The 27,896-nt window shown below is 47.2% G+C and overlaps 3 protein-coding genes across 4 annotated transcripts; 2 read left to right on the top strand and 1 right to left on the bottom strand.

Moving 5' to 3' along the window:
* The first annotated feature begins 2,931 nt into the window (after positions 1-2,931).
* LOC125512744 (uncharacterized) lies at positions 2,932-6,169 on the top strand. The gene is made up of 5 exons (XM_087533343.1): positions 2,932-3,341; positions 3,433-3,639; positions 3,754-3,916; positions 4,481-5,482; positions 5,803-6,169. The coding sequence occupies exons 1-4, from the start codon at positions 3,183-3,185 to the stop codon at positions 4,522-4,524; spliced, it is 573 nt and encodes a 190-aa protein (XP_087389469.1). The 5' UTR covers positions 2,932-3,182; the 3' UTR covers positions 4,525-5,482; positions 5,803-6,169.
* A 3,600-nt stretch (positions 6,170-9,769) lies between these two features.
* On the top strand, positions 9,770-10,740 carry LOC147993043 (uncharacterized). Its single transcript, XM_087533368.1, has 3 exons — positions 9,770-10,093; positions 10,165-10,325; positions 10,431-10,740. The coding sequence occupies exons 1-3, from the start codon at positions 9,860-9,862 to the stop codon at positions 10,555-10,557; spliced, it is 522 nt and encodes a 173-aa protein (XP_087389494.1). The 5' UTR covers positions 9,770-9,859; the 3' UTR covers positions 10,558-10,740.
* A 10,932-nt stretch (positions 10,741-21,672) lies between these two features.
* Positions 21,673-26,484, bottom strand: LOC147993042 (ADP/ATP translocase 2, mitochondrial-like). Of its 2 annotated transcripts, none has more exons than XM_087533305.1 (5): positions 26,353-26,484; positions 25,298-25,345; positions 22,836-23,107; positions 22,341-22,727; positions 21,673-22,246 (listed from the first exon to the last, which is right to left on the bottom strand). In XM_087533305.1, the coding sequence occupies exons 3-5, from the start codon at positions 23,097-23,099 to the stop codon at positions 21,983-21,985; spliced, it is 915 nt and encodes a 304-aa protein (XP_087389431.1). In that variant the 5' UTR covers positions 23,100-23,107; positions 25,298-25,345; positions 26,353-26,484; the 3' UTR covers positions 21,673-21,982. The 2 variants fall into 2 exon arrangements, with proteins under 2 accessions (XP_087389431.1, XP_087389428.1); XM_087533302.1 differs by having other exon boundaries at positions 21,675-22,249.
* Between the last annotated feature and the right edge of the window lie 1,412 nt (positions 26,485-27,896).

The raw sequence follows: 27,896 nt of genomic DNA, 5'->3' as shown, positions 1-27,896 counted from the left end.
CAATATGAGATCATTTGAACAAACTATGCCATGAATGTGGCCATAAGATTGATCATTTGGCTTGAAAGCCATGAATCTTCACGCATGATAGCTCATTTCTGAGAACACTTTTTTAAAATAATTGCCGTATTACAAGTTTGTTATTTTTCCTAGGAACTTGTTCACATATAATGACACAATGCGAAGGTTTCCCAATTTTTTGATTTTTTTTGAATTTTTTATGCCCGTTTGAAAATGCGGTCAAAATGACGGGCTTGACCGTTCCTAGCTAGTGGTTGAATCTTGGAAAACTTTTGGTGTTTCTCTGATTAAATAGATACTTATGTACCTAGAAATGATTTTTGTAAAAAATAAATAGCAAACTATGAGGCAGCTGCAGTTCAAATTTGACCCGCTTCCAACTGAATCGGCGGAAATTTGTCTTTTTCACGAGAGGTGGATCAAAACTTTTTACACCCAACAATTTGGTCAATTGTGCATTAAATATGTCCTAGTATTTTATAAAATTGATTTAGTACAATTTTGCAACAATTATTTAGTAGTTCCTTCACAAAAAAACCTCCTTTCGGGCACTCGGAAAATGAAAAATGGTTTTTTCGTCCAAAGAAAATGAAAACTTCCTTAGGCAACATTGTTTGCCATTCCAATATGCACCCTTGTGCACAATATGAGATCATTTGAACAAACTATGCCACGAATGTGGCCATAAGATTGATCGTTTGGCTTGAAAGCCATGAATCTTCAGAGATGATAGCTCATTTCTGAGAACACTTTTTTAAAATAATTGCCGTATTACAAGTTTGTTATTTTTCTTGAGAACTTGGCCACATATAATGACACAATGCGAAGGTTTCCCAATTTTTTGATTTTTTTTGAATTTTTTATGCCCGTTTCAAAATGCGGTCAAAACGGCGGGCTTGACCGTTCCTAGCTAGTGGTTGAATCTTGGAAAACTTTTGGTGTTTCTCTGATTAAATATATATTTATGTACCTATAAATGATTTTTGTAAAAAATAAATAGCAAACTATGAGGCAGCTGCAGTTCAAATTTGACCCGCTTCCAACTGAATCGGCGGAAATTTGTCTTTTTCACGAGAGGTGGATCAAAACTTTTTACACCCAACCATTTGGTCAATTGTGCATTAAATATGTCCTAGTATTTTATAAAATTGATTTAGTACAATTTTGCAACAATTATTTAGTAGTTCCTTCACAAAAAAACCTCCTTTCGGGCACTCGGAAAATGAAAAATGGTTTTTTCGTCCAAAGAAAATGAAAACTTCCTTAGGCAACATTGTTTGCCATTCCAATATGCACCCTTGTGCACAATATGAGATCATTTGAACAAACTATGCGACGAATGTGGCCATAAGATTGATCATTTGGCTTGAAAGCCATGAATCTTCAGAGATGATAGCTCATTTCTGAGAACACTTTTTTAAAATAATTGCCGTATTACAAGTTTGTTATTTTTCTTGAGAACTTGGCCACATATAATGACACAATGCGAAGGTTTCCCAATTTTTTGATTTTTTTTGAATTTTTTATGCCCGTTTCAAAATGCGGTCAAAACGGCGGGCTTGACCGTTCCTAGCTAGTGGTTGAATCTTGGAAAACTTTTGGTGTTTCTATGATTAAATAGATACTTATGTACCTAGAAATGATTTTTGTAAAAAATAAATAGCAAACTATGAGGCAGCTGCAGTTCAAATTTGACCCGCTTCCAACTGAATCGGCGGAAATTTGTCTTTTTCACGAGAGGTGGATCAAAACTTTTTACACCCAACCATTTGGTCAATTGTGCATTAAATATGTCCTAGTATTTTATAAAATTGATTTAGTACAATTTTGCAACAATTATTTAGTAGTTCCTTCACAAAAAAACCTCCTTTCGGGCACTCGGAAAATGAAAAATGGTTTTTTCGTCCAAAGAAAATGAAAACTTCCTTAGGCAACATTGTTTGCCATTCCAATATGCACCCTTGTGCACAATATGAGATCATTTGAACAAACTATGCGACGAATGTGGCCATAAGATTGATCATTTGGCTTGAAAGCCATGAATCTTCAGAGATGATAGCTCATTTCTGAGAACACTTTTTTAAAATAATTGCCGTATTACAAGTTTGTTATTTTTCTTGAGAACTTGGCCACATATAATGACACAATGCGAAGGTTTCCCAATTTTTTGATTTTTTTTGAATTTTTTATGCCCGTTTCAAAATGCGGTCAAAACGGCGGGCTTGACCGTTCCTAGCTAGTGGTTGAATCTTGGAAAACTTTTGGTGTTTCTATGATTAAATAGATACTTATGTACCTAGAAATGATTTTTGTAAAAAATAAATAGCAAACTATGAGACAGCTGCAGTTCAAATTTGACCCGCTTCCAGCTGAATCGGCGGAAATTTGTCTTTTTCACGAGAGGTGGATCAAAACTTTTTACACCCAACCATTTGGTCAATTGTGCATTAAATATGTCCTAGTATTTTAGAAAATTGATTTAGTAAAATTTTGCAACAAATATATTATAGGTCCTTCACAAAAAAATTCATTTTGGGCACTCAAAAATGGAAAATGAATTTTTCGTCCAAGGAAAATGAAAACTCCCTTAGGCAACATTGTTTGGAATTCCAAGATGCACCATTGTGCACAATATGAGATTATTTGAACAAATATTTGAATGGACTTTCACAAAAAAACTCATTTTGAGCACTGAAAAATGAATGAATTTTTTTATCTTGAATCGATCACGACCAATTTATATGGTCATAAGGTCATCAAATGGTTTGCTGCGTTCTGATTGGACCGTGGGCATATCACGCATCAACCACCGTAGGATGCTTCCGCATCCAACGGCCCAAACCCACCCGAGCCGAAACCCTAGGTCTGTCCTCATGGACATTTTCCACCCACCCACCCCCCCGCCTCCATTCTTTCTCTCATTCCTCCCTCCCTCGCCTCCATTCTTTCGCTGCAGATCTGCCACCCACCCCAATCCCTCACCCCGATCCAGATCGACGACGACGGCCCCCCGTCGCCGCCCCCTCCTTCCCCATCCCGCCGCCAGTTACCAGTAGTACGACACACGCCTCGGCCCCGGCCTCGTCACGGCGGGCCAGGACCATGGGCGCCACCGCCGCCGCGGGCCGCCTACTAGTACGATCTCCATCGCGCGCGCCGGGATGAGCGCCAGGGCCGGGCCGGATCCCAACTCCGAGAAGTCGGTCGCATGGCCGGACCTTCGGGGAAGCCTCGAGCGGGCCGGCGCCCTCGCCGCGGAGCTCGCGGCCGCGGAGGAGGAACGGGCACGCCTGGCGCGCCGCCTCGAGGCCGCGCTCAAGGTGAGAATGCTTCTCGCTCGCTCGCTTTGCTTCCGCCCCGCTCGTCGTGCCCCCTTTTGTCGAGTGTGGCCTGATCCTGCTGCTGCTGCAGGTGAGGAGGGAGTCGGTGCGGCAAGGCGCGGCGCTGGACGAGCTGAGCCGGCGGCTGGAGCGGCGGCGGGCGCGCGTGGACGAGCAAGCTGTCGCCAGGCGGAGGGCCGCCGAGGGCGTGGAACCGCGCAAGGAGCAGATGCAGGCGCAGATCGAGCGGGTGCTGCCGCTCTCCAGGGCCCTCGCCGCCGCGCACCGCCAAGTGCAGGTACCTGCCCGCCCGCCCGTTTCTTCCTCTCCACGCGACACCTGAATGCATTGGGTATTCTGGCTGCCTGCGTTTGGTCCGATATCTAATCCGTCTCCTCCTGATTGATCGCAGGAAGCCAAAGAGTTGAAATCCGCGGAGAAGGCGTGGCTTGGGGATCTGCAGAGGCTGCTCAGGACGAGGCAGCAGTCCATGGTAGCCCAGGTCGCCGCCCTGTACCCTGTCAGGGTCTTCCGAGACCTTCCGGCTGCAGAGAACCACCATTCCCGTACCAATGGTGAGAATTCAGTACTCATGTGCCTCCCCTAAATCGTGATGCCTTCCTGCATTTAGGCAGGCTTCAGCAGTAGAATTAACAAGCATTGACAAATACTGGAGTTGCTTGTTCAAATTTATCTCCAGCATTGACAAATACCATTGACAAATTTATCTCCAGCATTGACAAATTTATCTCAAGCATTAACAAGCATTGACAAGCTTTGTGATTACAGTTTGACTGTATCTCCAGCATTGACAAATACCATTGCTTGTTCAAATTTATACTGGAGTTGCTTGTTCAACATTGATAAAATGTCATTGCTTGTTTAAGGACTCCACTAAACTGGACAAATGTATTAATCCACTATAAATCTCCAAGCATTATGTGCAAGCAATTTCTTATATTATGGGACGGAGGGAGTAGTAAAATCTCCTTGATCATGCAGAAGCTGATTAACAGATTAGGCACAAGCATTATGTGTTAAGAGGGCCCTGCAGTTACATTTTGGCTGCCTTTTGCTCCTTCATTTTTGTGTGTTTGAAAATCAGTACAACTGACATGCTTTACTTCTTCCACGTGCAGTGATTGCTAAAAATGACAGGGATGAGATCCAGCGCCAAGAATGATGCATAGCTTAACTGCTGTCGTAGTCTATTTGTAACTGGGAATACCTTTCTAGACTCCAACCTTCATAGTTCTTGTTGATTCATCTTGCTAGCAACTGAGTAGCTTTTTTGCATACTTCTATCAACAGCTCAATGCCACCAAATTTATTTTGCCGTTCTTCTCTATTATACAGCATCTGTTATACATCATACAGTGCCGAGCTCAGCATACACCAACCATTGTACAAACATATCATGATTGATAGGAAACTTTTGAACCTGCACTATGTCACCTTGTTTTCCAGATGGGCAATAGACGCCGTCGTCCTGTACTATAATAGTGTCTTATTGGGTTTCAGTTTGTTTTGCTATGTACAATGCTTTCACTGGAAATGTTGAACGATCTGTTCTGCCGTATGATTACAATTGCATTAGTATTATTGGATCTGTTAATCAGTGCCTACATGTTAGATCAGCTTGATTTTGAGATGCAGCGAGACTCTGATGTTTCTGAATTCTGATGTGAGAGCATGTATACATCAGTACGACTTTGTATGCATATTTTATTGACTAGGTATATACGTGTTGATGGTCTGTTCCTCTAGTTTTCTGATGTGCATGTTTATTTGGATCCACTGAACCTTTGCAGGGTTAATCTTTCAAGTTTGTATATACATAGACAGGTTTTCTGAAAGTGTGACTGCACAGTATTGAGAAGTAATCAAGTTTCCTGTAGTTTTTATCAGAACCACGACCACCGGCTCAACGCCGACCCGGCCGTCGTCATCACCTTGGAGGACGACGAGGACGCCGCAGGCGCAGTCGGCCTCGGCAGCGGCTTCCACCACTACCACGTCATCGTCACCTACCAGGTCCACGATGGCGTCTGGTCCGTCGAGTCCTTCTGCAGCCGCTGCCGCTGCTCCTTCCACAGCTTGGGTGGGACTCGTCGGATCGGCCTCCTCATTTCCCATTTCAGGTAGTACATCCTTCTTGCTCGAATCTACTATTTGATCTGCCTGCACATCTCTCGCTCCGGCGCAGAATTGATGGGTTCTTCCTGGATTCTTGTGTAATGAGCTCTTCTTTTTTTAGTACTTCTGTAATGGTATTCAGAAATAAAATTCATATGTTTCTACATATGTTCTTTTAGATAAGTATGTCAATACATAACTAGTAATGTAAATGGTGTGATGCAGTTCTAAATATAAATGCAAATAGCTTGTGAATGTCAATCTCATGTATCAGGGTCCTGTTCTTGTAAACCTTATGTAAAGCTAAAATTCTTGTTGTGTGCAGGGCAGCTAGTGATGCAGCAAACCAAGCAGTAGCAGGCACACCAAGCAGCAGCAGGAGGAGGGTGTCTCTCGAACGTCGCCGCTGCCACTCATTGCTACTGTCACTGATTAATGATGGATGATCGCTGTTAGTTTAGCTCGGCCGCTGTTAGTTTAGCTCCTTGGTAGTCCCTCCCTCTCTTGCAAGCGTGTAGAAATAGAAATGGTAGCTGTAGTTCCTGTACTCGGTCTGCCCTTTGTTGCTTCATTTCTATGTTAATTCAGTCTCTGTTGAATGTATCTACTGTTTACTGTTGTGGCTGTTGAAAGAATCCTTTGTGTTGAAAGAAATGAAATGGTTTGGATACATACGTACATGCTGAGATGTAAGCTGGAATAGCCATCTGTCCTTGTGATGTCAAGCTTCTAAATGCATGTTGTGGAGGCCCAAAATAGACTGGATTGAAAAAGGGCCGAGGCCCCCAAAAGAAATGAATTATAGAAGGCTACGTCCTAGAAAATAAAATGGGCCAGGCCCATGAACCCAACAAAAAATTGATGGAAAAAACACAAATAGGCTGAATTAATGGGCTCGGCCCATGTAAAACCCCCAATTGGACCGGGCTGATTTTAACCAACGACCTTTTCAATTCGTCGCAATTTTGCCACGTCAGATTGCCACGTCGGATCCGACATGGCCTGGGGAGAGAGCTAGCGACCAAAACAGAAGGTCATAGGATCAACGACCTTTTGTTAAAGGTCGCTATAGTCAGTTTACGACCGCCAGCTTTTGACCTTCTATTTTTGGTCACAAAAAGGTCGTAAATGGAAATTTGTGACCTTTCAGTGACCAATAGTGGTGGTCACAAGTTGACATATTTCTTGTAGTGAGTTGCATATCAGTGGGCACCGCATAAGCCAGAGATCCCTATCCCGCAAGCACATCGGGTTGATGGTAAACTCCGGGGTGTACCCAAGTCTATCATCGGCGCCATATGGCTGCCATTCCACCTATGAAATAGGGCAACAATGCAAAATTGGTGACTTGTTTTCAGGCAAACATGAGAAATGACTGAAGTAATGACCTCGTTACCTGCTCAGGCGTAATCGTGTCCAACTCGGCAACGTACTTCTGGTACATGAGATTGACATCGTTCGTCATCTCGGAAACCACATCCCACTTGTAAGCCCAAGTGGGGCGCCGTAATTCGTCATCTTCATCTTGATACCAAGGATTAAACCTGACGCTCTTCGGGCGTCCAACAGGCAGACGCTCCAAGCTCCATACAGAAAGTAGAAGCATATTACCACCAATGCATGCACTATCTGTGATCCGCAGACACGCATCGTCCAGCTGCATATGAAAGAAAAACAATGTTAACTTAACAGCAGGCTTGCATTGCTAATGAAGAATGAGTTGATCACAAAACAGACCAACTACCTGTCTGTACAAGTAGGCAAGAGTAGCTGAACCCCAGCTTCATTTGCTATCGAAGACGGTCAACGCCTTCAGCCACATCCATGGAGTGTTCTTGCCAGTGGAGTCAGGAAACAAAGTCCTCGACACAACATACCACATGTAGACACGAGCATGTGTCTGGATCACATCATCAGTGGCATCCGGAGGGCACGTCGCGAAGTGATTTTGAATCCACGTAAAAGCAGCTCCGGCTGCTTTCCTTTCCCTCTTCTTCTTCTCTTCTCCCTCCTCTACATCAGCCTCAGCCTCGGTAGGAGCCATACCGATAAGAGCAATCATCTGCTTGCGCCACCCATCAGAATCGGTGCTCATACAGAGAGGCCTCCCGTCGATAGCAAGACCGGTGATCAACGAGACATCCTCGAGCGTCACGGTCATCTCCCCAGTCTGAAGATGGAAACTATGCGTCTCCGGCCTCCACCGATCAGCAAGAGCGGACACCAGTGGAGCGTTCAGATTCGGCGTGGACCGGCTGACCAACTGAATCCACGGGAGTAGTCCTGCCTGCTTGATGTACGGTGTGTACCGCTCATCGTAAGGCATGGCAGGACTAGAGACCCCGTGATACCGAATCTTCAAAGGTTCAAGCTTCTACAAAAAACAAGTAATGACAAATCTTAGGGCATGTAAATTTCAACTTAAGGCAAATTTGCAAAATATTTAGATTACTCGTTATTACCATCTCCTTCTCGCGCATCATGTAGGCCCAGTGTTTCGTGTCGTAGACATCGTCGAGAAGCCAAACCATCCTTACAAATTTCAAACAATAAACATATATGAGTTCATCTCAAATATCGGTAAACACTCAACATTTCATATGTGTTCATCTAAACATCTCATATGTATTCATCTACAAGAATCTCAACATCTCCTTCTCACACAATGAATAAATGATTGTAAATTCTCATATATATCTAGTATGTCATATGTGTTCAAGTAAATCAACATCTCATATTTCAAATAAACTCAACATTTAATATATATCTAAAAAAATTCAACATCTCACATATAGCTACAACACTCAACATCTCATAATTATCTACAAAACTAGGCATCTCATATATATCTAAAAAAATTACAATCTAGGTTTCACTAACAAGAATCATATAGTGTGTGTGTGTGTGTGTGTGGGGGGGGGGGGGGTCAAAGGTTCCACCTAATCTTGGGCAAACAAAGATCCAAACCAAGCAAATCAAAGGTTCCACCTAATCTTGGGCAAATCCCTAAAATTGCAACGCATTTACGGAGGAAAAGAAAGGGAACGGAGGAGTTTACCTAGTAGGAGGGATTGGAGATCGAATCCGGGCCTCAAAACTTCAGATCTGAGAGGGGTGTGGGGGGGGGGGATCCGAAGGGAGCGCCGCTGCCGCCGCTCTCTGTAAACAGAGCAACTGCTCAGAGGGGGAAGAACTGCTGGGAGGGGCTGACCCGATGCGGCTTAAGTCAATGTGCAGCGCCCAAGCGATAGACGCTGCACTTTACATAGTGTGGCGCCTATCCCTTAGGCGCTGTAGTGCTGCCTGTGGGGCCGCAACTGGACCAGGGCTGCCACGCTGGCAGGAGGTGCGACGCCTAAGGCAGAGGCGCTGCATAGTGGTGTGTGGCGCCTAGCTGTCGGGCGCCACACGAAAGGGTCAGCAGAGTGAAAAAATTTCGAGAGCAGGTCATTTTATGATTTGATTTCGCCCTGAGATCAAATATGTGATTTCTGCGCTGTGTCTTCATGGTCTTTGCTGACCGAAACATTTCATGTATTGTTCAAACTGAATCTTACAGTGTATGCGTTTGCTTTTTTTCTTTTTTTGAGCGTGTGTACGTTTCTGCTAATCCAACGCAACAATATAGCAGTGAGCCGGCAGCCGCATCGACGCTTTGTAAAGCACAAGTCGAGCGGATGTAGAGACAGTAAAATAAAAAGTTCCAACTTTTTGTTGTGGTATAGTTTGACAAATGTTTATTGTGCATGCAAAATTTCATCGTAAAATCACATTGGTAAAAGGCGTGGTAAAAAAGATCAATGCTCTAAAAATGTTACTTACAAAAGTACGTTGGAGCTCTGATTTTTTTTTTTGGCATGACCTCCACCAATGTGATTTCGTGGTGAATTTTTGCATGCATAATAAACATTTGTCAAAGTAAGTCACACAAAAAATTAGAATTTTTTGAATGTTTTTTTTATTTTTTTTTATTTTACTATTCACATCAGAAGCATTTGCTTCTGGGTGTAGAAAGGTACTCCCTTGGTCCGGAAATATTAGTCCGAGAAATGAATGTATCTAGATGTATTTTAGTTCCAGATAAATGCATTTATATCCATTTCTACGACAAGTATTTCCGGACGGAGGGTTTTTTTTTTGAGGGGACGAGTGAAAAATCGGATCGTGCCTTTTTTCAATGGCCCCAGCCCGACTCGGCCCGATTACGGCCAGAGGCCCAGGGACGTGCCTATATATATATATACAGGGAGAGGAGCGTATCCGTTTCAACAAAAAAAAAAGAGTGTGTGAGATCAAAAGCGGGGCGGCGAGCCGAGGCGCGGCGCGGCGGGGCGGGGCGACTAACCCTAGGACTGATATTGGAGGCGAGGAAGCGGGAGACCATGCCGCTACGTGTCGGCGCCGCGATCCAGCGCTCCAGGGCGGCGGCCAAGGGGCGGCGGCAGGCGGCGGCGGCGGCGGCGGCCAAGGAGCGGGGCCTGCCCTTCTTCCACAGGCAGGCGGCGGCGGCGGCGGCGGGCAAGGAGCGGGGCCTGCCCTTCTTCCACAGGCAGGCGGCGGCGGCGGCGGGCAAGGGGCGTCAACTGCCCACGCCCAGGCTTCTCGTCCGACCGGAGGTGCGTGGGTTCCTTGCCTTGCTCTAATTCGATTCCGTTGGAGTTCCGATTGGTTAGCCCATTTCTTGCAGTTCGGGATACGCCTGGCTCTTATCCGTTCATACAAGGGCGTGGAAGGGAGGTACGAGGTCCTGGCAGCGCAGCATCGCCTGATGAAGCTCGACGACTATGGTAGATTCAGACTGGTCCAGGCTTCCAAATTTGTCGAGGCGAAACCCAACGACCCTACCTGGTCGGTATATACTAGTATTATCTTAAACCCACGCCATCTCTCTTTCAACCTTGCTCACTAGATGTGATGACAAGCTTAGAATCAATCTACTCGATATCCACACAGGTTATACTGTCAAAGGATTAGAAGATTTGAAGCCTGCCTCGACTTCAAGTTCTCACTTTTTTCCATGGCTTCCTTCCCGCTCGTTTACTGGTGCTGTCACGACAAGGACAACAAGACAGTCGCTTAGTGATTCATCACCCGAGACCCAGTATCAAAAACTTTGGACAATGTGCGGACAGTGATTTATGTCTCAAAGTATTGGACCTTATGCCAGCTTAATTATGTTGTGAGCTGAGCACTATCGTAGTCGTACCTGTTTTGTGCTAGCTATTTCGACCTTATGCCAGCTTAATTATGTGGTGATCTCACGATTTTGGGCAGTCCAACTAATTCATATATGATCTACCTAGTATGATATATATTGGCGCTGTTGCAGGTCCTGATTTGGCTTGTTGACTGTTTTTCCTATATGATCTAGCTAGTATGATTAATTAGCTGTTTCAGGTCCTGTTTTGGCTTGTTGACTGCTTTCCTCCTACTTTCAATGCTTAATTTGTGCATGCCTGACAGACTTAATGGTGCACTAGAGTTGATATTAGTTGTTATTCAGTGGCTCTATCGATCTTGTAGAAATCGATCTTGTGTTTGACATGGAAAAAAAATCGATCTTGTAGAAATGGGAGCTGGTTATCTACTATATATATATCATCTCTTCCGTCTTAAAAACGGAACAAATTGTCTTGTGTTTGACATGGAAAATGTTCAAATGCACTATGAATATCACTTGCTCAATACTTATTCAGTTATCATAAGAGCTCTAATTATCTCACTGTCCACTCTACACATTATTTACATGTTGTAGTTGTATATCTTTCTATAAAGATTGAAATTATGGGCATTTAGTTATTAGTAAGATGGTTTGTGCTGATGTACACATTCGACATTATCCAATCCCGCCACCTACCTCCCTTACTGCCCAGTACGTATATAAGAGAGATGATACACATCCTTAGCTCTGTAGATGCCATATATACTTCCTCTTTCCGTGCCACCAGTCATTTGTTCCACTCACATATATACAACTCTCCTCCTCACCCAAACAAAGTTGTTACATTTCCTTCTTGTGTTCTTGGCTTACCAATTACACTCTCATAAGCATGGAAGGATTCCAATGATCTATCTCATCCATGTCTGGATTCTCGTAACTAACACGCTAGCTGAGGTAGACAAGACTGTTGTGCACGCTCACTCGCCATCTCTATATGAGTTGACGCGCATCATCAACTAGTATGTGGTTGTTGTTTGGTCCTCATGTACGTCCCTGACCATTACCGTAGACATTCTGGCTCCCTTTTCCTACATAGAGGAATTGAGGCAGATATGGCTTCAGTTTCTTTAGCTGTAGAGGTCGCTACTACTTGTTATAAGGTTAGAATGGGAATCATGGCACCGAGGAGCTTAGTAAATGTAGAAATTACTCCCTTCGTCCGTAATTACTTGTCGCATGAATGAATAAAAAGAAATATATTTAAAACTAAAATACATCTATTTCTCCGACAGGTAATTTCGGACGGCTTTATGCTAAATACCAGTGTTCGTTCGTTCTTCTGATGCAGGCTGATTGATCTTTATACATGGCCGTGCGGTCTAGTGCACAAGACACGCTGTCTTTGTGCAGTGTGGCTGAGATGGTGCAAGAAGAGCAGAAGGTGCGTCACACGCTTCAGCTATACATATCACTAGTACTTGCTCAATACTTATTCAGTTATCATAAGAGCTCTAATTATCTCACTGTCCACGTCTTGAGCTATGACAAATCATTCCATGTTGCCTAGAGGAACTGTGCTGAACTATTATATACCTTCAAAAAATAAAGGCCTGAGCTGACGAACTTGTTATCTTTTGTTAGATGATCAAAGGGTTTCGTTCACCTGATTTTTCATCAAGAAAAAATCAAACCAAATATTTTCTGCTCATCACCATCATCTTCGACTGAACTTGTTAGGTAGTCATCTTCATGGTGAGTGAGGTACTCCGTACTAGCTAGTAGGGTTTTGCAATTCTCTTTACAAAGTGACAGTATATGGTGATTCCCATAATAAAATTATTGTTACCGTGGCTGGATGAATGGTAGATGAACAATTTCTCGAGGATGCTACGTGACAACTTGTAACACTGAGTAAATTACGAAGAAGCATTATCTTTAAGGCTAAGTCATCAGAGTAAATTACATCTAACCACCATCACTGGGTAGGATAGAAAGCATTGATCCGACAATTATTAGCTCGTTTTTAAACAGCGGAACTGGTTTTCAGGGAAACACGCATGATACTGAAGAGCTCTTAATTTGCCAGCAACCTATTCAAGGCTTTGCCTCAAAGGAAACCTCGCTGGTGATGCTAGCTCCTCCCGCACAAATTAAAAGGGCATGGCCGCGCTGGGCTTGCCGTCTACTTCGACGAGCTCGAGGTACTGAGTTCATGGCTGGGTGTACCCGAGGAATGCGAGGCTGTTCTGCCACCGGATGTCCTTGCTCGCTGAGCCGCTTGAGGCCTAACTGCATCGTCGACCTCACGGTGCAAGTGTGCATAACCTGACCAAGAATTAACGGCATGTACCACCGACGCCAAACTTCCGGATCGGGCAACTTCGCTGTGCAGTTCTTCCAGTAGCTAGTCGCTGGGGCTAGAGACGCACCGACATGACGTCCTCGATGCCGAGGTGACCACGGATATGGCCTAGTGTCGTTGCAAAACTAGCAAGTCTATATCACTTCTACCGTCGCTCGGGCTGTTACAACAACAGAGAAGCCCTATTCAACCGGGGCTACGATTTGAGCTAAGGACCGCGCCATCCCACGAGAACGAACACTCCGGCGAGTTAGCTACCACATGCAGAAAGCAAAGGCTACGGGCATGCACGTGAACAGGCTCAATGTGCATGCATACTTATTCTCTGACGAAACTGAAGGAAGCTATATATAGGCTATAGCTAGCTAACTGAAGATGTGCGGCAGGATTACAGTGGCCAACACCTGGTCCTCAACACGTACTCCTACGTGTGAAGCTTTGAGGGCGCGTTCGTCCAGCGGTACGCCGAGCCCCTCTGCCTCCTGGACACCGACACCGAAACATCACCGCCGTGATAGGGAACCCCAGCCCGCCGCTGTTGACACCAGCCTCGTCGTGTCATGGCTGGACGCGTGGTTGCCCCATTCCGTGCTCTACGTAATCTTCGGCGGCGTCGTGCACTTGTTCCCGCCGCAGGTCGCCAAGCTCGCTGCCGGACCGCAGGCATCAAACCAGCCACTCATCTGGGTGCGCAAGGAGGCCGATAGATGGCGGGATGAAGGCGGGTGGAGGTGGATGCATGGTGGAGCACAGCGGCCGCGAGTTGTTCTGGAGTAGTGGAACGCGGCTCTGTAAACTCCTGGCTGGCTGGCTACGGCGAGCTCGGGAGCAAGCGGTGAAGCGGCGTCCTGCAAGAAGCTCCACGCGGTAGGAGTTCCTCGTCGGCGTTGGAGCAGGCGCTGTGGATGCGCTCAAGCTAGCTCCTGGTCGACGACTGCGCTCAAGCTCAAGCTGCTCCGTTTCCTTTCACGCGTGGATACTCTCCTCGAGGCCTCGACTTGACAAGCCCGCCCATTGGATGAAATAGATCCTGGAATAAGGGAGGATGGGGATGGCACGGCCTCGGCGCTCAGGTTCTCATGACCGGCGGCATGCGACGCAGCTCCTCCCGGCTGATGGACGATCGTCCAGTATTAGCCAGCCAGCCAGGCAAGCGACGGCGCGCACATGGCGGCTCAGCCTTCAAGGAGAAGAACAGGGAGGAAATCGCACTAGCAGCTTACATTGCGTGGAATGTTTGGAAAGAAGGAAACCGCAGGGTGTTTGAGCAGAAAGGCTAACTGATTGCTGGACTGATCAGAGACGAGGTGAAGGTGTACTTTGAGGCCACCAGAGCGGTGGTCGCTGGGGGCATGTAAAAGCACACGGCGTTTTTCCTTTTCGTTTTCTGTATGTCTAGCCAATAATCTCTGACTGTCGGCCGGGCTCTCCTCCTGGCCTGGACTTGACTGAGTTCTGTAAACCCTCTATTCTTCTTCAATGCAAAAGCAGAACTCCTGCTGTTCACGTCAAAAGGACATGGCAGCTTGGAGTTCAATGCGATGCCGTCAAGTCCACGGGACGAAGGCTTGGACCACAAAGTTTCGACCCTGGAGGTGAAGTAGGAAAGAGCTGAACCTTGGTGGATGTCTAGCCATGATACGGTAACAGTGGTCCTCTCTCCATCTAGCTCTCCGAAGTACTCCCTCCGTTCGGAATTACTTGTCACAAAAATGATGTATCTACAACTAAAATACATCTAGATACATTCATTTCTTGGACGAGTAATTCCGAACGGAGGGAGTAGTAGCTTAGGACAGAGCATCCGCGGCTGAGTTCTCTTTGCCCTTCTTGTAACTGATAGTGTAATTCAGTCCCAGGAGCTTAGTGAAAGCTCGTTGTTGTCAGGGGGTCGTGAGCTGCTGTGTTTCCAAGTGAATGAAGCTGCGCTGATCAGTATGAATCATGAACTCTGAGTGTTGCAGTTACGACCTCCACTGGTCGACCGCGACGATGATCGCAAGGTATTCCTTCTCATACGTTGAGAGCCTTTGGTAGCAAGGGGACATAGCTTTACTCATAAATGCAATGGGGGTGCCCATTCTGATGGAGAACTGCTCCCACCCCTTTATCACTCGCATCGGTTTTGATAGAGAACAGAAGGGAGAAATCTGGCAGCGCGAGCACAGGGGTTGAGATCAATTGTTGTTTGAGAAGTTCGAAGGATGCTTCAGTGTATTGTGTCCAGACGAACAAAACCCATTTCTTAAGCAACTGGAAGAGGGGTTTAGTTATGATGCCAAAGTTGCCAACGAGTCAGCACCCTGCGAGCCCCAAGAAGCTCCTTACTTCCTTGACAGCACTAGGGGTTGTCCAGCATTGAAATGCTTGGATCTTGCTCGTTCTGTAGCCACCCCTTGAGCGCTGACCATATGCCCCGAATAGGTGAGCTGTTGTTGACCAAAAGCACATTTGGAGTGCTTAACTTTCCAATGATCACGTCTCAGCAGTTGAAGAACCACTTTCAGATGTTGCTTGTGATCTTCTAAGGTCTTACTAAAAAACAAAATGTCGTCGAAGAACACCAAGACACTTTTTCTGAGCAGGGGATGCAAGGTTGTGTTCATTGCATTGTTGAACGTTACTGGACCACCGGCCAATCCAAACCCCACCACTTTGAACTCGAAGTGACCAAAGTGTGTCTGAAATGCTATTTTAAATTCCTCTCCTTCTGCAAATCGTATCTGGTGATATCCCGCTTGGAGATCGAGTTTAGAGAACCACTTAGCTCGATGAAGTTCATCAAGCAATTCTTCAATGATTGGAATAGGGTATTTTCCAACGATTGTGAGGGCATTGAGGTGTCTATAAGCGCCAAGTATCGTCCTTCTTCTTGACAAAGATGACGGGGGAAGAGACATGCATGACTCGAGCTTCTCTGAATAATACAGGCGGGGAGCAGCTCTGCCACTTGTTTTTCTATCTATGTCTTGTTCTCTGGTTTATGCCTATAAGGAGGGATGTTCAGCTGTGCTCCCGGAATGAAGGGTATCCGATGATCACAGGAGCGCCGCGGTGGTAATTCCGTTGGTTCGCCAAACACATCATCAAACTGGAGCAGCACTTGTCGGATGCAGTCAGGGACGGCTTGTAGGAGCTCTTTTTCAGCAGTGACCGAATGCTGGAAGATGGCATGAATGAATGCTTCATTGTTGATCAGACTCTGGATCGGAGGTGCAGGCTGTTGATTGTGTGACAAATTGTGGACTAGGCGTCGTGCCCTCGCAGATAGATTGTTGCATCGTCAGTATGTATCTCGATGCGCTTGGCCCTATTGCCAATCCACAATCATGGGTCAGTTTTCTTCTAACCAATCCATGCCGACGTCCAGTGACCCTTTTCTTTCTACACTTTCTTCTAATTAACAGCGGCTACTAGCACTGTAGCAGAGAGACATCAGGTCGGGCCGGGAGGGAAGAAGGACACCACGCGGCGATAGAGGCTTGGCGGGGCCGGATCTCTTGGACGGGCACTCGATTGGGCTGACCGGGGATTGGAAGCCGACGGTGACAGTGGAACGTCGGCTCGCGCATGCCTGCCGCGGTCGCGCCCTCACAGCGACAGGCATCAAGCACGTCGCAAAGACCACCGTGCTTCTCTCCCTCATCATCCTCTTCGTCTCCGTGGCGATCGCCGTCATTCACCGTCACTACGGACGGTTCCACTATTTTCTACCCATACAATTTCACCACGGCCATTGCCTTGGTCACCGTGACAGTGGCCTCTCGATCACCCAGCTCCAGCTGCACCGCGACTCCGTCCGTCGAGGCGCCACACCGTGCTCAGCCTTACGGTAAGAGATGACGCGCGGGCACGCCGGCGTCCTTTGCCGCCTTGCTGTGTGGCTCCAGTGTTTTCCGGACGCTGCCCGGCGGATCCTCCGGCTACTACGCCATGCGTGCCGCTACCAGCTGCCGTATGGCGACGGCTCATACACATACACCCAGCGTGTGCTCGCTTTGGAGACGCTCACCCAGGGTGTGCTCGCTAGGGGACGGCGCAGAAAACAACTTGCCACCAGAGACCTGACAAGCTCTGCCTCCCACTGTGCTGCACGGTGGCGCGGAACGACCTGCATGGGGGCGCCGGCCGTGCGGCTCGGGAACGGCCCGCAGGACGACCTGCACGGCGGCGGTGGCCGTGCGGCTCGGGGACGGTGCGCCCACAAAAACAGGGACACGACAGTGACGCTATGTGTCTTCTCCATGATGGTGCCGCGTTTAGTCGGTGCTAGCAGTGGCCTGGTGTCGGAAATTCATGTCACTACTTGCAAAACACGTGCACGTCACAATAGAAGTACACTTGTTCATATATAGATCATCTTGAGGAGGGGAGGCCATCGGGTTAACATTCCGGAGGAGGAGGGGCATCACTTGCACTGCTTCGAGATTGCATAAGAATCTATAAGAGTAGAGTCACGTGAGGGTGGTTCGTCCCTATGTAATGAATCTTCTACTCTAGTTTAGATAATGTTCTATCTGTAGTTGAACCACAAGCAGCTTCAACCTATTGTTAGTGTCTGCCCGTTCCTTTTTTCTGAACTCCTTATCAGCCTTCCGCCTTTGCTCCTCTTCAACAGCCCGATGTGCCATTAAATCCTGTAACATGGCATTAGGCTCATATAGGTTGGAACGGTGCTATTTCGAGGCATGGATATAAATGAAAGGTTAGGATGCTAACCTTGATATGCGCTATCTCATGGGATGTGGCGGTTGGGCGACTCCGTATGCATGGACGGAGTTGAGCTGGCGCTCGACGCGCGTATCTCGTGCAGCTTGCGATGCGAGGAGGTGGCGATCACCCTATTGCAAAGAAGGTGGCGGCCATGGCCCTTCCCCTGGCCAGCAATGATGAGAAGCTCAGGATCAAGGGGCTTGGACGTAGGTTCGGCTTCCTGCCGGTGCACCTCCTGGAAGACCTCTTTGAAGGTCCCTCACTTCTCCTCCGCCGACTTGTTGCAGATGTGGCCTTCTTTCCCCTTGTGGTCTTCCCCTTGTGGCCTTCTTTCCAGGCTTCCATGATGTGGACCGGGCGACCAACCTTCGCCTCCTGCAAAATTAACCATCAAGTTTAATGAACCAAGATGCACTGTGCGAAAAAGTTAACATCTTAATCCACATACCATGTGTTGCTTGAGAGAGGTTAGGTTCCGGCTCCCCTAGACATGAGTCGGGCCTGTCATTTTGGCTCGATCGTTTCCCTTCTCCACATGTTGCGCCTGCCATGCTGGGTCACACCACATGTCAACCAGGGCCTCCCAACAATCGTCCTTCATCCAGGGTTCCTTCACCTAGTCAGACAAAATCGAATAATTGAGGAACAATAGGGATGAATCAAAGTACTAGTAACCGATGTAGTCACTTACCACTGATAGGTATTCTTCTCGCGACAAGTTGGTCTGGCAAGCAGTATTCCTTGCCATCTTCTCTCCCTTGTCATCGAGTGGCCGACACTATCACGGCTTTGTACCACAGCGTGTGCTTGGTGTCAGAGAGTATCTTTCGGGCAGATTTCACGATACCTTTGATCGCCTTCTGCTGCTCACCATCCACACAAGCAAATGTTTCCTACAAGAAAGCATATGGCATCTTCTCACCATCCACGCAAGCAAGGATTTGGATATGGAAAAATGCAGTGGTCGGAGTGAAGATACTTACAAAAAAAGCATTGATGACCCGGGTGGCCATGGTGACATTGTGCTCATCCTTGTTGTGTTGGTAATGCTCCCAGGTTAAACCTGGCGACGGCGGATCGTCATCACCCGGCTTGGACAATCCAGGGAAGTGCTTCCTCAGAGGGAGGTGATGACGTGGTTCGGCAGGCGTGCCCCCTTAGGTTGTGTCGGGATAAATGTCCACTGACTGCATGATATAAAAGACAAGCATATGTGAGTGTCAAAGCTATGGCATCCAAAATATGATGCAAATGAAATGCTTGCTTACCCCTCTCCTGTCGGGCAAATGACAGGACGGTTGCTGGCAGTAGTTGGTTCTGGGACCTTCCCCGGACCACGCCCGGATTTCTTCCTCTTGGAAGTGTTGCTCGAGGTAGACCCCGAGCCGTCCGAGGTCTCCATGTCGCCTGACTCGGTAGCAAACAGATCTGGTTCAACTAAGTCCACTCCGACATCGCCATCTGATGATGACTCGTCCTCGGGAGTGGCCTGATGGGAGGCGGATGACTAAGTCCTACCACTCGGGACTCTCCGGTAGTTACTAGTGCCTCCATCAGAATATGAAAAACATTATATATATATATGGTGAATATTAACCATACCACTCCAAAGCAGTGGCGAATCTTGCACAAAATTGAAGAGTAGCCTCAAAACATCAAGTTTCTAAGTCTACTGAGCAAATTCATTGTAGTTTACATGTTAAACACCTCAGTATAATTCTCAAGTTGCATGTTTAGCTGAAATATGATTTTTGGAGGGTAGGCCTGTTCTCGTGGACCCACATGTCGGGGGATGACACGTGTGAGCCTCTGGCAAAGTTGGCCCTCAGCCTGTTCTCGTGGTCCCACATGTCAGGAGATGACACGTGTCAGCCTCCTATTCGCTCTCTTTGCCGAGAGGTGCTCTCGGCAAAGTTAGCCCTCGGCCTGTTCTCTTGGTCCCACATGTCAGGAGCTGACACGTGTCGACCTGTACTTGCTCTCTTTGCCGAGTGGTGCTCCCGGCAAAGTTGGCCAACGTGGCAACCGTCGTCCCCGTCTGTTATCCGTTAGCTATTTTATTTTGCCGAGTTGTACTGTTTAGCTCTCGCAAAGTCTTTGCCGAGCGCCCGTGTTCTGGCTCTCGGCAAAGTCCTGTTTGCCGGAGAGGTGTACGCAGGGTGGCTTTTGCCGAGGGGGACACTTGGCAAAGGTTTTGCCGACGGTTTTCGGCCCTTTGCCGAGTGTCCGTGGCACCCGGCGTACAACAGAATTCCAGTAGTGGTTGTACAACGCCCAAAAATCCAGGGATCTTAGTCCAGAAGTTGTCAAACATGAAGGCGCGGGCCGCCGAGGGCCACTGTCATCGGCGAGAAGGAGGGTGCCATTGACAGGGCATGCAGGATGTGAGAATCAAAATGTATGTCCCACTCAGAATTTCAGAAGGAGTTGAGTTTGCAAAAGGTGGGGTTTGCCCTTTCATTGTCATTGCTCTAGGTGAAACGGGTATTGTGCAAGTGGATTTCCTTGAGCTCACAAAGTTGCAACATGGCTTTAAAACGGTTCATCCAGCTAATGTTGACGTTTTTTTTTGTCTCTTGCCCAGTATATTTGGTTAAAGGCGTCGAGAGCAAGTCACTTGACTCCGGCATTTGGTTTGAGGGCAACAAGCTCCGCGAAAAAAATTATTCTTCCGGCTGGAATCGGTTGGGCCGTAAGACATATGTGATGAAGAATTGTGAATGAGAGCTGCGGACGTACGTCTACATTGGCAGAGAGACAAAATTCAGAGGTCCTCACATTTGAAACCTCACCCAGAGCATGACTAAAGTAACCACCACGAGTGGCATTGAGCAAAGCTACTGAGCCGGTTGCCGCCAAGATAGATACAGTAGCAAGCAAGGAATTGATCAATACTCACATGGCATTTTGGTGTCGTGAAGGCAGACAATGTGGCGTCGCGCTTTGATTCTAGCACTGGATCGCCCAAGAGAGAAGCATCCCGGCCAAAGTTTGGCCCTTGTCTGCTGAACAGGGCCGAGAGCAGCTACGGCGGCGCCGTGTGGCCTACACTGCAGACTGCACCAAGAGTGGAGCCGAGCCATCTCCTTGAGACCTCACGCTCCCAGGTCCAGGGGAGCCTCGAAAGCAGGTGGACGAGGTGAGGCGGCGTAATACTGTCGCAGGCAGAGGCGGGAGGAGACGGACAGAGGTGACCCTGGTGGAGAGCGCGTCCATTGGCAGGACAGGGTCGCCCTTTGAGTTGGGGCAGCACCAGCAAGCCAGCTGCTGCATGCGACGCCACATCTTTGTTGCTTTGCTCTCCCGGATATCGATCGCCTAGTCACAAGAGGGCACTCCATATCCGCTCTTGGAGGTCGAAACAGAGGATCCTCCGAAGTCGCCACGCTCTGCTCGATCCTACCGTCCAAGCTCACTCGGCTCGGCTCTTCTGTTGGGCCGCCGTTGGACGGTGACGATGCTTCCGGACGACCATTATTTCAAACAGCACTGCAAGAGTTTTACTGCTACTACTCTACTACTACAGTTTTGTTCTGGAGCATCGTACGTCAAGACACTACTACACTATCTTTTTTTTTCTTTTTTTTTTACGGAACCTCCTCAGAGAGAAGGCATGGCATGTAGCTCCCGCATTGCATTATAGAAGAAAAGGACAAGAGAGATGATCTAGTTAATAAAGGAAACCGGACCCAAAAATCAAACAAGCACAGTTAATTAAGGAAAACCGGCATAACCACACACAACGCACAGCTACACTAGTCACTACCTACTCCTAGATAGAGGATCTTCTGCCCGTCCGACGCTACGCAACCCACTGCATCAGTCGGCCAGGTACATCAAATCGACACATCATTCTTCTTGTCAAGTCAAGACGAAGCAAACAGTCCCGCAAAAAAAAAGACGAAGCAAACAGTCCCGCAAAAAAAAAAAAGACGAAGCAAACAGGTGCACGCACGCACGCCTGTGCTTGCAACAACACTTGTGCCAACAAATATGATGAACTGGTCATACATAAAAGACAACACCAAAGATAAGATATACTGGAACAAACTCCAGACATAACTAGTAAACATCCAACGCCTTCATGCGTGGCAGTTTGGATTCAAAATCATCATGATAATAATAATAAACATGCATGTAGTTTAATTAGGAGGTTGCCACCATCTAGTCTAGGAGTAATAAGCAAGAAACACTGGCTTTGGTTTGGAGATATATAGATACTGATTCGAAACTGCTGCTGCTGCTACATCAGATCAGCATGAATGCAGTTCAGACCTTCCCCCTGCTGGTGAGAGATGCCTGCACTTGATCATATCCAGCCAACATAAAGGCTCCCGCAACACCTGACCGAAGAATGTTCGCACCAGCTCCCTTGTACAGCAACCTTGGGGTGGCACCCACATCCAGCAACACCTCAGAGAAGCTAAACCCATTCATCATCATTCTTCTCCTAATTGTATCAATTGGGTATGTTGCAAAGGCCGACATGTTGGTTGTCATCCATGCTAATGCAAAATTGGCTAGGAAATCATCCTGCTGCAGACATATCAAATCAAAGAGAATTAATTCGGGCAAAGGTGATCATATTCACACTGTCAAGTTTTGACAAGCAATGTGACTGCCTTACCTTGCTACTGCCAGTGAGAACAATAGACTTGAGGGCGCCATAAAGTCCAAAGTACAGGCCACGGTATATCCCTGCTCCATACGAGGAGACGAGATACCCCCTGTATAGATCCTCCACGTGTGCTCTGGGTCCCAATATACGACGATAAACATCCAGGTGACCATCGAATTCCCATTTGCCTTTCATCTTAAGATCATTGGCAAGCTTGGTCCTTGAGACCTCCAATGGATAAAACAACAGCAGGGACATGGCTCCTGCAGCGCTCCCACACCCAGCATGCCAAAAGAACCGTGTGGAGTATCGATCCTCACTGTTAGGCGGGGCCCTGCCCCAAACAGCCGGAAGAACAACGGCGTTGTAGTACTCATTCAGGGAGAAGACCAGGGACTATGTCAGAAAGAAAATAAAGCACCAATCAAGACATTGTAGCCAAATGAAAAATATTGAAACATGGAGGAAAATAAGGCTACAAATTCAGTACAAGTTCAGGGCTACCTGCTGAGGAAAATAACGCATCACATTAGCAAGATTTCCTCTCCAGAGGGACCGGAGACCTTCAGTCTTGACAAGGCGTTTGCAACAGTCTGTAATCCCCTTGAATGGCTCAGGAAGAATACCAAGCCTCACAAGTTCCTCTTGGTATTGCAGCAGGAGCTTCACCCTTTCGAATGGAGCCGCAGCAGACTTTGATATCACTGAAACTCCTCCCGCGAGAAAGAATTTCTCAAGAACACCTGGCTGGTTATGCCTCTCTGCCATGACGCAAGCTGAAAGTTCTAAAGGTTACTGTTGGAACGCATAACATTATCATAACTAAATGAATAAGTTTATTGTGCCTCTCTGCCATGGCGCAAGCTGAAAGTTCTAAAGGTTACTGTTGGAACGCATAACATTATCATTACTAAATGAATAAGTTTATTGTGTAATAACTAATAAGCGAGCACAACCTGGACTACAACAAGGAAACCTTTTGGCCAATAACATGAAATCCAGAAACAAACACACAGAAGGAAACCATTTTTTTATGGGATAAGTATATTTTTTGTCCCTCTACTCTTTCCAAAATATACAAATGGTCCCTAAACTTCTAAACTGGTAAACCTTGGTCCCTTAACTTTTCAAACCAGATAAGTTTAGTCCCTTATACCACTTTTGGTGGTTTTCATCCGATGTGGACACGGTTTTGACTAAAAATTTGATATGTCATTCGGGTTTGACTGGCACATAACTTTCCACTTCAGCACCATGCATGCCGCCATGACCTGTGTGGAGCATGACCAGGACCGTCATTGTCCGGCCGATGTTCGCCGTCGTGTACCGCGCGCATGAAGAAGGAGGCGTATGTATGCAGCGGCCACAGGATGGTGGAATACCTTGTCCCGGATGATCAGAAGTCGGAGCTACGGATGCTCGCCTGCATGGACGGCACAAGCACGTCGTGGACGTGACGTGCACGAACACCCATTCGCGCGTGCTCTCGCTGCTGCTCGTTGCCTTCTCACCGCTAGTCCGTGCGGACTAACTCCTTCAGCAAGCGTGTCGAGGGTCACCACCGTGGGTCAACCACAACTACGTGCACCATGAACACGTGTATTACTCGCGTGTTCTAGCCGGTACAGTACAAATCAAAGGGAACAGCGTCAAGTACGTGCGTGTCTAGCCAGATGAGTTAGCTAGCTTTTCACGTGAGAATCCAAAGCCAGTTTGCTGTGTACGTCAATCAAAACCGCCACGGCGCCTGCACCCCTGCCGCTGCCGGCCGCATGACTTGAACGGCGAGCATGGCGAAAGTCGAGCATCCCGTTAGCTAGGCCACCGTGCTCTGCATGTAGTGCCACCACAGCCGAGCACTTACACAGTGTGGGGTGCCATCGCAGCTCCGTAACGTGGCAGTCAAACCCCAATGACTTGTCAAGTTTTAGTCAAAACCATGTCCACTAGAATGAAAACCACAAAAAGCGGTATGAGGGACTAAACTTATCTGGTTTGAGAAGTTGAGGGACCTAGATTTGCTGGTTTTGAAGTTGATGGATTATTTCTATACTATCGAAAAAGTTGAGGGATGAAAAATATACTTTTCTCTTTTTTTATTTACTGAGATTATAAGTAAATCTAGAAACCACTATCGGCATACAAATCTACAGACCGATCACAGCAGGGAAATTTAATCCATAAATAAACGCACAGAGGGCAACCATTTTCTCATTCGCCCCATAGATATAGAGATGATGAATAGACCTAGCAAGACTCTAGTAACCTCAATCGACATAGAAATCTACAGACCGAGTACAGCAAGGAATTGTTTTTTGGCCAATAACATCAAATCCAGACATAAACGCAGAGGGAAACCATTTTTTTTTATTTACTCCATGGAAACAAAGATGATAAGCAGACGGGTGGACCTATGGTTTGAGAAACCACAGTCCACATAGTAATCAATAGACCAAAAAAAAGTAGTCATAAGTAAATCGATAGACAAACAAGGAAGGCCTACCAACTTTATTCTTAGTTAGAATCTTAGCTGGTTAATTATTGTTAATAATTATCTTAAGCAAATTAAGCACTGACTGGTAAGACTTTTCGGAAGGGGCAAAAACTACATCCTTCTGAGTATGGAAAGAAACAAGATACTCCAGTGAGGGACTCAGTAAACTCGCACGTAAGTGAATCTTTACATAGGGGAAATAACCAAGCATGCAAATTTCACAACAACAATCGCCTAAGAGAAAAGAAGATGTTTGTGAGGGACTCAGTAAACTCGTACATAAGTGAATCTTTACATAGAGGAAATAACCAAGCATGCAAATTTCACAACAACAATCTCACAAGAGAAAAGAACATGTTTCACAAACTCACCAAGCCTATCATCTCCTAGGCATGAGATATATTAACAGCATAACCATACCAAGAGAACAATAATGAAAGCAGCACAAGACATGAAAACAGAGTTTACTTACTCTGGTAACCGGGAAACTGGCCCAAAGCTGCCAAACCACAACACAAATCTGCACACAAAAACATCAAGTAAGTCAGCCAACAGTAGTATAAGTGGGGAGTACAAAAGTAATATATTCTACAACTAAGTAAACTAACAAAGAGAGAGTTTGACAAATAACTTGAAATCAACGAACAAGGGCACAAAAAAGTAATCCTCCATGGAAACAGAGGTGATAAGCAACAAGTCACAAGGTAACAGCAATGCTGGCACTCCATCATCAAGAACGGTACCCAAATATATTAACAATCAAAGAGAATGCACATCACGAACCCTACTCAAGCCTTCCATCTCTACCAATATGGAAGAACTCCACTCAGAGCACAAATAATAAAACAGTAAGTACAAGCGTGGTAACAGAGTATACATACATGTTTTGTAGTGTAGGAACCCAAATATGCACATAAACAAGTGAAGTAAGTCATCTAGCAACTATTGAAGGGCAGGAATATATGAACCGTTCCTAAAATAAGTTTGCAGGAAGATCAGATCGACATGGACAGTCACACACACACACACACAAAAAAAAAGGCATGCCTTTTGTTGGTTCCATTCCATCCATGGAACAGAGGAGATTTATATACCTCCTAAAAGGAAGCAACGATGGCACCAAGTCCTCGGTACCCAACAACAGAACGAACCGAAATGAAAAAGAAGACAGCAGATGGGAAATCAAATCTCTTCTTTTTCCCAGCAGATGAAAAAAAAAACAAGAGAAGCTTTTTTCCTGGGTTTCTTCAAACTCGCACATGCACGCAGCAAGCTAACTAAGAACCCTACTACACCCAACAACCGTAGAAAAATTATTCGAGGAGAAGGAGAGATTCCGGAAGAGTAACATGAAAAACAAGAACCGTTTGCACCCTGTTCTTCCACCAAGAAGAGAAGAGGGGAACAGGGCCGAACGGAAGCTAATCCGCGGGAAGAAGATAAACAAATGAAAATCCAGGCAGAGGGAACAAGAAGAGCAGGGGGATCCAAACATAGAACCCTAAGAATAGATGCGGCGGCCATTACCGAGGGCAGGAGAGGGAGCTTCTCTGTTTCTTTGCTGCCCCTTCTCTTCTCCGCCTGCTGCAGCCTACGATCGCCCAGTCCCGTCTCCCCTGCCAGCCTTAAGCAGCAGGGCAGACTGCTTTTGCGTCGGACGCGTACGAGTGCGTGATCGAGTATGACAGCTTGCGCTTCTACTATGGCTCGCCGACAGTTGGGACCCGCACACCATGGGCCCAGTGGTCAATGTCTCGGGTGAGGCTGGGTCGATTCCCATCCCATCCCAGGCCACCCACGCTCCCCGGGCTAGAGAAGGCTGCAGCGTGTGAGCTAGTAGGTGGTGGCTACACCCGGTGTACAGACGCAGCGTGCGGCGGAGCGCTCGATGCGCGCCAGGTGCACCGTGCACCGTGTCCATTCAAAGTGCATCGCAAGTGATGTTACTCTGTGCATTTGGGGGCCACAGCTTCCGGGCGGATCTTTTCAACTCTTGTTCCGGGTGATTTGCAGGAACGGGGGTTGATTGCTACAAAAACAAAAGAAATTACAGCTCCACGACTGTATTTGTACAAAGTAAGAGCAACTCCAACGCGCTCATCCATTCTATTTGAATTAAAACGGACATAAAAGTGGGCCAACATGCTGACCTAAAAAGAATGCGCGTCCGCTTTTCGTCCGTTGAGTGACTTATTCCTGGCCCAAATTTGGACCTCATTTGCACTAGCGTAGACATGAGGCGGACGCGCGAGACGCCCGCCTACTCCTCCCCCTGGCCCGCTAGTGGGTGGCACATAGGCCACACTCTTCATCCCTTCGACAGCTAGCCCCCGACTGCCCCTCAGCCCGTCGTCATCACCTCCCAGTTCCGGTGCCCTCGCCAGCAGCCCGCACCCACATACCTCCCCCGCAGCAAGCTACCTTCCCACGTCACAGCCACCACCGCCTCACCGCCGGGGCAGCGCAGCTTCACCCACACGTCGGCGCGAGCACCACCTCTGCCCCCGTGCTCCCAGCCAGCTCCTTCGAGAACGGCGGCACGCTCGTCTGACGCCGCCAGGATAGCTACCTAGTCCAGGGGAGGCGCGCGTATCTTCGCCGGCCTACTTCTTCGATGAGGCCCGCAAGCTGCTCGACAGTTTGCCAGCAAGGTACAAATGGACTCCGCCGACGAGTTTTTTTCACAATTTCTTTGCAACTCGGATGATTCTTCATTGACAATGAGGAGATGGTGGCTGCTGTGTTGGTCGTCCATGACCACCTTAGTAGGCAGCGGCCGCTGTTCCGGGGCTCGATCCAAGGGCACACTCCGGCGTCGAATTGCAACCGAGAGAGCGGTCATTTCCTTCTTTGGAAGGACTACTTCGAGACACCCAACCTGCTCTTCAAACACCGCCGATTTCGACGCCGTTTTCATATGGCTAAGCATGTTTTCAATCGTATCCGCGAGGGAGTTGTCGGGTACGATAAGTATTTCGAGTGCAAGGAGGATGCCCTTGGAAAAATTGGCTTCTCCTCTTATCAGAAATGCATTGCAGCTATCCGGATGCTTGCATACGGAGTTCCCGGTG

Source organism: Triticum urartu, chromosome 1A, assembly GCF_056163025.1.
Source record: "Triticum urartu cultivar PI428250 chromosome 1A, HENAU_Tu73, whole genome shotgun sequence".
In the NCBI taxonomy this organism is placed as follows: Eukaryota; Viridiplantae; Streptophyta; class Magnoliopsida; order Poales; family Poaceae; genus Triticum; species Triticum urartu.
Note: the sequence above shows the minus strand (reverse complement) of the source record. Positions and strands in the feature narration are given on the sequence as shown.

Bases quoted from the DNA above. Each gene is read 5' to 3' on its own strand.
- LOC125512744 (XM_087533343.1), top strand. From the start codon at position 3,183: ATGAGCGCCAGGGCCGGGCCGGATCCCAACTCCGAGAAGTCGGTCGCA. The intron at 3,342-3,432 runs GTGAGAATGCTT...CTGCTGCTGCAG, and splicing joins GCCTCGAGGCCGCGCTCAAG to GTGAGGAGGGAGTCGGTGCG. The intron at 3,640-3,753 runs GTACCTGCCCGC...GATTGATCGCAG, and splicing joins CCGCGCACCGCCAAGTGCAG to GAAGCCAAAGAGTTGAAATC.
- LOC147993043 (XM_087533368.1), top strand. From the start codon at position 9,860: ATGCCGCTACGTGTCGGCGCCGCGATCCAGCGCTCCAGGGCGGCGGCC. The intron at 10,094-10,164 runs GTGCGTGGGTTC...CATTTCTTGCAG, and splicing joins GGCTTCTCGTCCGACCGGAG to TTCGGGATACGCCTGGCTCT. The intron at 10,326-10,430 runs GTCGGTATATAC...ATATCCACACAG, and splicing joins AAACCCAACGACCCTACCTG to GTTATACTGTCAAAGGATTA.
- LOC147993042 (XM_087533302.1), bottom strand. From the start codon at position 23,099: ATGGCAGAGAGGCATAACCAGCCAGGTGTTCTTGAGAAATTCTTTCTC. The intron at 22,728-22,835 runs GTAGCCCTGAAC...TTTCTGACATAG, and splicing joins TGCGTTATTTTCCTCAGCAG to TCCCTGGTCTTCTCCCTGAA. The intron at 22,250-22,340 runs GTAAGGCAGTCA...ATATGTCTGCAG, and splicing joins TTCTCACTGGCAGTAGCAAG to CAGGATGATTTCCTAGCCAA.